We start from the raw sequence: 10,298 nt of genomic DNA, 5'->3' as shown, positions 1-10,298 counted from the left end.
TGACACCCGTGGTCTAGAATATATGATAGTGAATGTCCAGTGCACAGACAATAATTCCATGTCTGGCTATAAATACAGATCAAGCAGCTAGAGCTGTAAGAAGGTTAAAAAGAGAAGTTAAGCTAAATGAAAGAGCCAATCCTTCAGTTCAAAACAGACAAGAACTTTCTATAGCCTGGTTTGGGTAATATACCAACTAGGGAAGTAAATAAACACAACAAAGATGAAAATGATTTCAATATAGAGACCGGTCACTTCTAGATAATCTATTTATTGCATATTCATCCTTATTTGTTCACAAGGTTAGACATTGTGTCACACAAACATTATCGTACACTGTCTAGTGCATTTCCCCATCGCTAAAGTCTGATTCTGGGGGCAAAGTTTGTCTGTTGTACAAGACCTCCCAACCAGCTTTAATTGTGCAACCTAAATCTGTAACCTAAATTTATTGGTTTGTGATGGAACCCTGCCTTAAGTTAGTGGTCATGTCATTAACACTACTATATTCAGTATGTTGTTTACAAAAAAATAGCTATAGCAGAAGTCCTATCTTTCATGTTTGTTGAATTGTCTGAGCTCGTAGACTAAAGATATAACAGGTAATTCATGATTTTGCAATGAAAGAGGCCAGAAAAACCAAAGCTGTAAAGTGTGTGGGCACACACAGCTAACTCAACTGCTTGTTACCCCTCACCATCCGGGCCAGCCAGCTCAGAATAAACTCCAGTTTGTCAATGTCCTAAAAATGTGGAACCAAAGACTAAAAAAAAAATCATCTTATTCACGTCAAGCTATAAAATAGGTAGTATTTTGTCAAAACAATAGTTACATTTTACTTTTTTCTACTTCTGTCCTGTCCCAGCACTGAAGTTAGGAGCACCAACAGGTAGCAAAATGCATTATATCTTCTTAATAATACATGCATATGAGATACATTTAGTTATCACTGTGTTGGACTGAATGGCCCTTCTGCAAATAGAGGCTTTTGGCAGAAGGGTTTGAGATCCAACAGAAGTTCTTACTGAAAAATGCAGGGAGGCTATTTCAACCAGTTTCCCCTTTCTGCTATAGGTCCCCATGCAACCTCTCATATTATTCAGCAGTCTCTCAAACTCCTTAAAGAACCTTTTCAGCGGGCTGTAAGGGTGAGACAAACTCAGCAAAAAAGCAGTCTCTACGCCCTCACAGAGGGGTATCCCATGAAAATGGTTTCTGCTCACAGAAATTCAGTATCCATATCAATAAACAGTTTTCATTACTGAAGTCAGAAAGACCACACAGAAGGAAACTTTTACATTAGAACAAAGTATAGGTGATCTAAGGGGACACACCAAAGTTAGAGTGCAAAAAATATGTTAAGTACTTAAAATGCTATTGGGAGAAATTCCTTACAGTTAGCGAGGTTGGCTGATTTTAACATTTAATTATGACATTACTTTCTACCAAGCTTTGCTCAAAAGCTTGCTCAGGATTATAGATTTCACCAAAATAAAACATTTTAGATTGTTTTATTTTTAATGCTAGGAAAAATGTTTGAAAATATAAACCCAGCTTGCCCTAATAATCATGTTTTATTAAACTTGCACCATTACCTATGAATACAAGGGTAGATACACCAGCATTAGAAGTCACTTTTGAGAATCCAATAAAGTGTAAAAAGCATTGATAATCTGCTTTTCATGTAGCTTATATCTGCACCTACCATCTTCCAAGTTTGTATTTACCTCAGCACAAATGCTTTATTGAGCATAGTAGTAAGGCACATGTTCTCCAATATGGTAGCAAAGACTTCATAAGACTTCTGTTGTGTTCAAAAAGAGCTCTCTCAAACTTCTCTAGTTATAATTCTTTAAGATGGTTTAAGGTGCCAGAATTTAATTCACATCTAAAGGGCATCTCAGCTTGTTTCACTTGGACGGTTTTGAAATGAACACCCGTTTTGCCTCTGATTTCTGTGGATGCTACACCTAAGCAGAAAAAAAAGGTCAATACTTTTACATCCCAACAAATGCAGTTACAAAACAAAGCACTTTTTAAGTGGCATCTTTTAAGAATCCTTTATAAGGCAGACTTTATCAATCTAAGCTATTCTAAATCTGCTACTGGATCATCTCTGAACTTCACAAACCTGGCACAATCACAGTTTATTTTTAATTAAATTGACATTGTTTATTAAACTAAGTTATTTTGCACTTTTATCTCATCACGGTATGAAGATTTTGAGTAATTAATAGACACATTTATCTAAATTTCAACAACAGATTAAGGCAGCCAATTAAGTATTTTAATTGGTTGAAAACTTCAGATCAGGGAAACCAATCTGGTGCCCTCTAGATGTTGTTGGACTCCAACTCTCATCAGCTCCAGCCAAAAGGGCGAGAGGTAGGGATGACTGGAGCTATATTCCAGCAATATCTGGAGGGCACCATATTGTGATCACCTTGGATTTATATTTAATAGACTATATTTGCAGGAAATAAATTTAGAATAGATTTATAACATGAAGCTTAATTTAATATAACATGAAGCTTAATTTAACAATGAAGTTACATTAAAGAGGGAGGGTTATACATTTGAGCAACATAGACATTTGTTTAAACATGCAACCTGGTGTTAAGTTACATTTACTCAAAAGTCCCAATGATTTATTCTCAATTAAATGTTCATAAGATTGCCTTCATGAAAAAATTAATATACATTTAAATTTCATCAATGGTAATGACATTCAAGTAGTAAGTGTGAGACTTTCAAAAGAGAAAAATAATGCTTACTTGGCACAGGAATAGATTTCTCCTTCTGAATCTTCACTGTACTCACGGAAGGAACTATCATGGAAGGACGACGAATGGCACGCTCCCCCAGCGTTTTTTTAATACCAAACCGTTCTTAAAAACAAAGCAATTTGTTGTGCAAGTACTGCGATTTACACATCACATTGTCAAGATCATTGTCTTTTCAACACGACTTAATACTGATGAAAGGTAAAACCATCCTTCATTAAGGATAAAGAACTACCACCAGAAGATTCATCTCTGTGTGCCACATCAGAATGTGTGGAATAATTTGACGGGGGGAAAGCTTCTATCCCTCAGTGTGGCAAGAAGTGTAGCTACACACTGGCAATATTTCGTATCCCACCTTTCCACTGAACAGTGCTCAAGGCAGCTAACAGAAAACAATGAAAAAACAATCCATTGAAGCAATCTAATACAATGCAATAATTATAAAGTAATAAAAAGGAAAGAAAATTTGCAGAAAGCAACCCAAGGGATGCAAAGAAATAATCAGGTAGCCAAAATTAAATACTCCCTCAATAAAAATATCATTACATGGCAGAAAAAATAAATCATAGATGGATCTAGAGTTCCTTAGCCTTCCACAGAGGAAGCCCTCTCTTGATGTGCCCTAAATAAAGGCAAAACTTGCAGTTCATTATTCTTGCATGTAATACAGAGAAGACATTCAAGAAACATTTTGTCCTCCCAAGCTACTCACCTGGAACTTGCTCCCTCTCAAGCTGCCGTCGCTGCATATGCATAGTGATAATGGCATTTACTTTTTGTCTGTTTTTTTGAATATTGGGCTCCACCATTATTTCTGTTAGCTTAATGTTGGTCTTAATAGCCCTTGAAGCAGTTGATCTCGCAACCATTGGTAATTTATCCTGATAATTACTGTCTGTAAAGTCAATCTCTTCATCCTGAATATGTTTTATCCTAATGGGAGAAATTATAATTATTTAGGTATTTGTGTTTGGAATGAAAAAAAAGTTTTGTGACCTCTATGACAGTGTTTCCCAACTTTGGGTCTCCAGCTGTTCTGGGACTACAACTCCCATCATTCCTAGCTAGCAGGACTAGTGGTCAGGGATGATGGGAACTGTAGTCTGAAAACAGCTGGAGACCCAAGGTTGGGAAACCCTGCTCTATGACAGTTTGAGGCCCTGTGCTGTTACAATGTTGCAAGCCTATGTAACAGTAGTTTTCGTGACAAATTCTGATGCAAGAGAAAGAGACTATCACTTTAAGGTTTTGTTAGACAGGCCTGGATCATGTGCATTCAGTCTGATAGGTTTGTGGAATTTCAGGCTCTGATTGACAGGAGGTACCAGTTCAGTGGGGAGTTAACTGTCAGTGAGAGAGACAATTGGGATTTTGGACAGTTGTTGGATTGGGAGAGATAAAGGGGTTTTTGAGGAAAGATGGGACGCGGGTGGCGCTGTGGGTTAAACCACAGAGCCTAGGACTTGCTGATCAGAAGGTCGGCGGTTCGAATCCCCGCAACGGGGTGAGCTTCCATTATTCGGTCCCTGTTCCTGCCAACCTAGCAGTTCGAAAGCACCTCAAAGTGCAAGTAGATAAATAGGTACCGCTCCAGCGGGAAGGTAAACGGCGTTTCCGTGCGCTGTTCTGGTTCGCCAGAAGCGGCTTAGTCATGCTGGCCACATGACCCAGAAGTTGTACGCTGGCTCCCTCGGCCAATAAAGCGAGATGAGCGCTGCAACCCTAGAGTTGGCCACGACTGGACCTAATGGTCAGGGGTTTCTTTACCTTTACCTATGAAGAATAAGACCAGAGAATAGCAGAGGGGAAATTTGAAGCCTTTATATTAAAACCCAGTGTGTGTTATTAATACTTCTTTGGTGGAGATCAGGGAAAGGAAGTGGTGCCTGAGTTCATCTAAGAGGCCACCCTGTGTAATGTCTTGTAAAGATATATTGCAGTATATTATACATATGGATTAATGAGCTCACCTCCCTCCATTAAGGAGCTCCTGAGGAGGAGAAAAGAAATAAGGCAAATGTTCAAGAGGCCTGTAAAAGGCATTTATGTTACAAAATGACCACATTGATATACCAATTTATGTTTATGACATGGGTTATTTTTTCATCATAAGGTATCTAATGATGTTAAAATAAGCTATATTCCATTGATCATTGCTGGTATTCCGTTATCTTATACGGAATCTGTTTATAGCTTTATTTTATTTATAGGCAGGTACCAGGGCTTTCATATATTTTTAGCCTTACTTCTAAAACACAGCATGTGCACTTTGAGGAATAAGGTATTTTAAATGCATTTTATTATTACAATTATATTATGCATCAAACCACCAACTAGAATTGCATTATATGTAGTTGTAAATGCTATTGAGGGCAATTACCCCTTTTAATTTCCCCCTTTAGTAAGGAGGAATAAAGATTTTTGGGGGGAATTTATGTTCCACTAATTCTGAAAAAAGTCTAAGAAAGACTAGTGCTATTTAATAGCTGTTTGATAGAAATAATAAGTTTGTTGATAACAAACCAGATAGTACAGGTATCAACAATCTTTAGGCATCAACTTGCAACATACAAATATAATGTTGTTACAAATATAACTCACCGCCTGTTTGTCAGCATTGTATAAATGTCTTGTAGAAATATTTCTGCAGCTCCTGGTTTACAATGAATTGTTCCATCAATTAGCTCTCGGATGGGATGCAGATTTCTTTTTGCAAAGAACTTTAATAAAGGAGGAAGAATTTGTTTCAGATACATTAATTCATTTGAAATCTGCTCTTCTTGAAGGACATGAAAACTGTTTTATATTCTTATCTAAAATACAATGTAGCTTCACAGTTTGTATAACATAGTCATGGCAGGTATGAATATGCAAAGTTTCACTGAGGCCATAGCAAATAAAGAAACATACATCAAAAGTATTTTCTATTTTAAAACGCGCACAAGTAGTTGTGCATTTGAAATACCATTATCATTACATCTTAATATACATGTATGTACATAAGCATCATGCATACGAAAATAATTACAGATTAGGTTGCAATCCTATATCAGTTTACCTGGGAGTAAACCCCACTGAACTGAGTTACAGTGTTGGTCTGCCATAGTCAAAACAAAACAAAATTCCTTCCAGTAGCACCTTAAAGACCAACTAAGTTAGTTCTTGGTATGAGCTTTCGTGTGCATGCACACTTCTTCAGATACGTATCTGAAGAAGTGTGCATGCACACGGAAGCTCATACCAAGAACTAACTTAGTTGGTCTTTAAGGTGCTACTGGAAGGAATTTTTTTTGTTTTGCCCACTGAACTGAATGAGACTTGCATCTTAGACATGTATAGCACTGCACTATAAAAATGGGTGAGACAGTAAAGAAGTTCCCATCCTTTTCTCTTTAACATATATTTGAAATTCACTACTACATTAAATACCTTTCCAAGCTGTGACCAGTTGCTGAGTTTCACAGGTAGGGACGTGCCATTTTCAAAGGAACGCATTTGAATGTCTTCTGGGTAGTACCAAGAGAATATCTCAGCAATGAGATAGCCATTTGAAAAATCCCTACTCAAAATGTATAAATAAATAAAAGTTCACTATTAGTTACATGCCTTAATTAAGAAGTGGCATTCCCTGGATGGGAAGCCTCTGTTTCATTACCAAATCAATTTTGGAGCTTTCAACCATTACAGTACTTTCTTATGGAAAGAAAAAATCCCTACCCACTCCCCTTCTCATATCCATAAGTCAACAAAACAGCTGTAAGTTCCTCTGCCAGCTGTACAGGTTACATAAATAAAGAAGGGAGAGGGAAGTCTTCCTGGAAACCAGAGAGAGGTTCTGCTGTAAGGAGTAAACAGCATTAAACAGAAATCTAGATAATATATTACTAAACTATCAATAGGTGAAGATACTGAATAAACATGTATTTCTGCAACATACCGTAGATAGGATTTTAAAAAACAACAACAAACTTCTGTTGCTTATGGCCAATGGAATACCCAATAATAACCAAAAGAATCATATGTGACTTCACAACACTGAAATGCAGGCACAAGAATGTATAATATTACATCAGTGTATGCACATTGTTTGCTTGTTAGTATACTAGGGGCTCTACTCACCAATCCTTCCCCCCTTTCTCACATTAACCCCTAGAGCTTCCCTTCTCAACCCCACATATCTACTAAGCTAGCTTTTCACCTTCACAACCCCATGTCTGAAGTCACCACTATTTGGTCTGTAAGCCCACTTTGTGCCTGTTTTCACCGTCACTTTTATGCCCATGCTCTCTCCTTTTCTACAACCCCTCTTGCGCACAAAACATCGCCCTCTCACCTTAGCAACCGCTTTTGTACCCCCATTTTCACTGTCACCTTTTTCCTACTCTTATCTTTGATGAATTTAATCTTAAGAGCAAGCCTGTCAATTAGCTCACTCAGAAAAGGCTTAGTTCAGCTGATGGATGGACATTTATTAATAAAGCACCTTCCAAATTACTGCACTGAATCTGGAACTTATTGAAGACAACACACGGTATCAGGAATGAAATACATTGTGGGAAGGCACTATGGAATATTTGAAGGATCTTCATCCTTTATCGTTCTTACGTGAGACAGAAGACGAATGGAAAAGTGGAAAGTTTAGAACAGACATCCCTCCCCCCCTTTCAGTTTGTCTAAAGAAGAGGTGTTGGGAGGTTTGTATAAAGAAGAGGTGTTGGGACACTGAGGTGTTTTTTTAAAACAGTTTTAACAAGGAGAAATAGCAGATGGGTACAACACAGAAGTTAACACCCAAAATTAACAGAGCCCTTCCCAAGTCCTTGCTGTACTCAAACCTTATTTTAACTGCCATGCTCCTTTCACCCAGTGTAACCCCCGCTAACACTATTCCAGAGCTTTTTAGACATGCATCATTTTGCTACACAGTAATTCAGTTTTACTAGCAAATCGGCAGTTAAACTAACCCCTTTCCAGCGTTGGAAGGAATGCAGGGAACATATGTGTGTGACACACCTACACACTGCAGCCGACACACTTGTGTCGTGACAACAGTTAGGAAAGCTCTGCTCAACTCAAATCTATCATTGTTTAAAATTGTCTCTTTCCCTGTTTTCTTCCACCTCTGCTTTATTTAAGCCTCTGTGTTGTTTAAGGCCAGTTTTCCCGTGTCACCCCCCCTTGCTTTACTCAAACTTCTGTAAGTTATCATTGTTTAAAACTGCCAGTTCCCCCCTCCCCTCCGCCTTTCAGTGTTTCTCCCTTCTCACTGTCATGCCATGCTCACTACTCTTGTGCAACCTGACTTCACTTTTGCTTGCTGCCTTTATGCAAATCCACGATTGTGATGCAGCCACTACAAATCCTCCAGTGGGGGCTGCCACCATGAAAGCCTTTCTTCCTAGGGAAAGAAAGGTATCTTGTGGACCATAATTCTGGACTAAACTTCGCAAGCCCACAGGTTTAATTTTTAAGGAAACCTATTCTCAACAGATAAAGGCGAGGCTGGTGCTATCTTACTAGGCGTTGCCAGCAGCGATGACAACAGAACACAGGTGCTCCCCCCGCTTCTTCCCCAATGACGGCCTTTGCCACCCGACCCCTCCCCTCCCCCAGAGCCTCCCGTGTTTTCTAGCAAGCGCCCTCACGGCCGGCCTGGCCTTAAAGGGGGATTGGTGTGAACAAAGGGCTTCGGTTCAAGCTCCCTCAGAGCTCCGTAGGAGATTTGCAGTCGCTTCTCGCAGGAGGGGAGGTGCCCACACGGGCAAGACAGATGCAGCCGAGGGGGCCAAAAGCAAACCAGGCCCCTTCTTCCCGCTGACCCCGAGGCGCGTCTTCAGCCTCCGAGGCGCCCAGGTCCGGCGGGAAGTGTCATGGCGGCCAACGTGTGGGAAGGGGGGCGGCCTCACCTACGGAAATGCGTAGGCGAGAAGCTGAGGTCGAGGCTCTGCAGCCAGCGCAGCACCGTCCGAGGCAGTCCCGCGCGCCTCGGGCTGGTGGAGTAGGACATGAGGAGCGGCAGCTTCCCTTCGCGAGCGCCTTCGAGCACCATAACGGCAGTTGCCACGGCAACCGTCGCCGCCGCTCTGTTTTTAAAAAGGAGTACGGCCACGGCGCATGCGTCGGAACGCCTGGGCGCAGGGCTGCTTGTTGCTTGGAAACGCGCGTTCTGCGTCAGAGAAGGGGGGGGGGTGTTTTGAAATCAACCAAATACACACAAAAACAAAACCACGAACAACACGCACATACAACCCACCGTTGGTGGTGAAAGACTTGGGATTCTGCTTTTAGAGAAGCTGTTACTCTACCAGATGCTGTTACTCCAGTTCTTATAAGCCCAATAGCCAACATGGCCTGTGGAATCAGAGATGGAGTGACTTTACGTATACCAGCAAGTTTAAAAATAAATAAATAATTGTATGCAAAATGCAAACACTAACATATTGCGCCACTGAGGGCTAGTCTGTAATTTTAATATATGTGTTTATGTAAATACAAATCTCCTTTGACTGGAGTTTGTGCTGATTTGGGGGGATGGGGGGCGGGCCTCCGCAAATAACAGAAAAAAGACAAACAAGCACCACCAACTAATAAACGTTTAAATTATGAGTGATAACCTATTCAGGATTTCCTGATAGACGTAGTTGCCTTGGTCCCAGGAAAGAGATTTTTTATGTGCCAGATTTGCTGGTAAATGATCCCAAAATTTCCATGAAACTTCGTTCCAAGTGAGTTAAACTCATGGATTGCTGACTATGAACACACCACAAACCTAAGGATGCTTCTTTATTTGCTTTGGCATTTGGGTGGTTGCAAATCCCGGTAACTTCCTAGTCGGATTGTATTGTGTGTCCTAGCACATGGTGTTTTTGACACTTGACAACAGCTTACATGCAAATCATTGTAAGTATTACATTTATTACTTTCATAATAATAAAACCTCTAAAGAATATGCTAGCATCTGTCCCCAGTGGATGCTGTTTGTCAAGACTTTATGTCAAATTTACCACCATTGAGTTCCCCTCCCTCCTGATTTCTGCCTTACTGCCCCTTGTGTCTGAGATAACTCCTGGTACAGTACCAATTCACTATCTTCCCATCAAAATATATCCTCAAAACCAGCTTCTTCAACTCTGAATAAATGATTGTGGGGATCCCCCTTAATTCTCGCTGACGGAGGCTTTGTATCTTTGCCTGAGCATGTGAAAATGAGCTGTAGCAGCAAATTAGAGAAGGTATTTCTAGTAAAATGTACTCAATAACAGTTTCTAAAATGTCATGTTAGTATTAAAAGCAAAATTTGTATTTTTTATTTATTTACCGGTATTTATTTTTATTAATAGGAAGGGGGGAAACAGGTTTCCATGGTCTGTGTCATCTGACTGACATTTAGGAAGGCATTCAGAGTTTGTTTTGGCTTTTCCCCAAGTCTTTGTTGCAGAGAAAGAGTCCTCTTATCTTGCAAAGCCTGAATATTGAACTGTGGTGTTTGTATTGTTTCCAAATTACCTCACC

At 39.9% G+C, this 10,298-nt stretch overlaps 1 protein-coding gene and 1 long non-coding RNA gene across 8 annotated transcripts in view; one reads left to right on the top strand and one right to left on the bottom strand.

Moving 5' to 3' along the window:
- Positions 1 to 251: 251 nt before the first annotated feature.
- On the bottom strand, positions 252 to 8,910 carry SPATA4 (spermatogenesis associated 4). 2 transcript variants are annotated; one of them, XM_083756015.1, is made up of 6 exons: positions 8,693 to 8,910; positions 6,216 to 6,345; positions 5,388 to 5,506; positions 3,499 to 3,719; positions 2,775 to 2,888; positions 252 to 1,970 (listed from the first exon to the last, which is right to left on the bottom strand). In XM_083756015.1, exons 1-6 carry the CDS (start codon positions 8,833 to 8,835, stop codon positions 1,843 to 1,845), a joined length of 855 nt encoding a protein of 284 aa, XP_083612141.1. In that variant the 5' UTR covers positions 8,836 to 8,910; the 3' UTR covers positions 252 to 1,842. The 2 variants fall into 2 exon arrangements, with proteins under 2 accessions (XP_083612141.1, XP_083612142.1); XM_083756016.1 differs by having other exon boundaries at positions 6,216 to 6,292; positions 8,697 to 8,896.
- LOC310852526 overlaps positions 7,484 to 10,298 on the top strand; it is a 31,908-nt gene continuing 29,093 nt past the window's right edge. For 3 of the 6 annotated variants that reach the window (XR_014568204.1, XR_014568207.1, XR_014568209.1), the window contains exons 1-3: positions 7,484 to 8,338; positions 9,906 to 10,018; positions 10,127 to 10,270. This is a non-coding gene — a long non-coding RNA (uncharacterized lncRNA). Of the gene's footprint in view, positions 8,339 to 9,620; positions 9,687 to 9,905; positions 10,019 to 10,126; positions 10,271 to 10,298 lie in introns of those variants that run through there. The other 3 variants (XR_014568206.1, XR_014568205.1, XR_014568208.1) reach the window with 3 other exon arrangements.

This window comes from Podarcis gaigeae (assembly GCF_964106915.1).
Source record: "Podarcis gaigeae genome assembly, chromosome: 9".
In the NCBI taxonomy this organism is placed as follows: Eukaryota; Metazoa; Chordata; class Lepidosauria; order Squamata; family Lacertidae; genus Podarcis; species Podarcis gaigeae.
This window is presented reverse-complemented; position numbering and strand designations above follow the sequence as displayed.

What these genes read in the sequence shown, in the direction of transcription:
- SPATA4 (XM_083756015.1), bottom strand. Translation starts at nt 8,835, where the DNA reads ATGGTGCTCGAAGGCGCTCGCGAAGGGAAGCTGCCGCTCCTCATGTCC. An exon ending in ACTGGTCACAGCTTGGAAAG is followed by an intron (nt 5,507 to 6,215) that starts GTATTTAATGTA and finishes CCTTTATTAAAG; the next exon opens with TTCTTTGCAAAAAGAAATCT. An exon ending in GAAATCTATTCCTGTGCCAA is followed by an intron (nt 1,971 to 2,774) that starts GTAAGCATTATT and finishes TTTTCTGCTTAG; the next exon opens with GTGTAGCATCCACAGAAATC.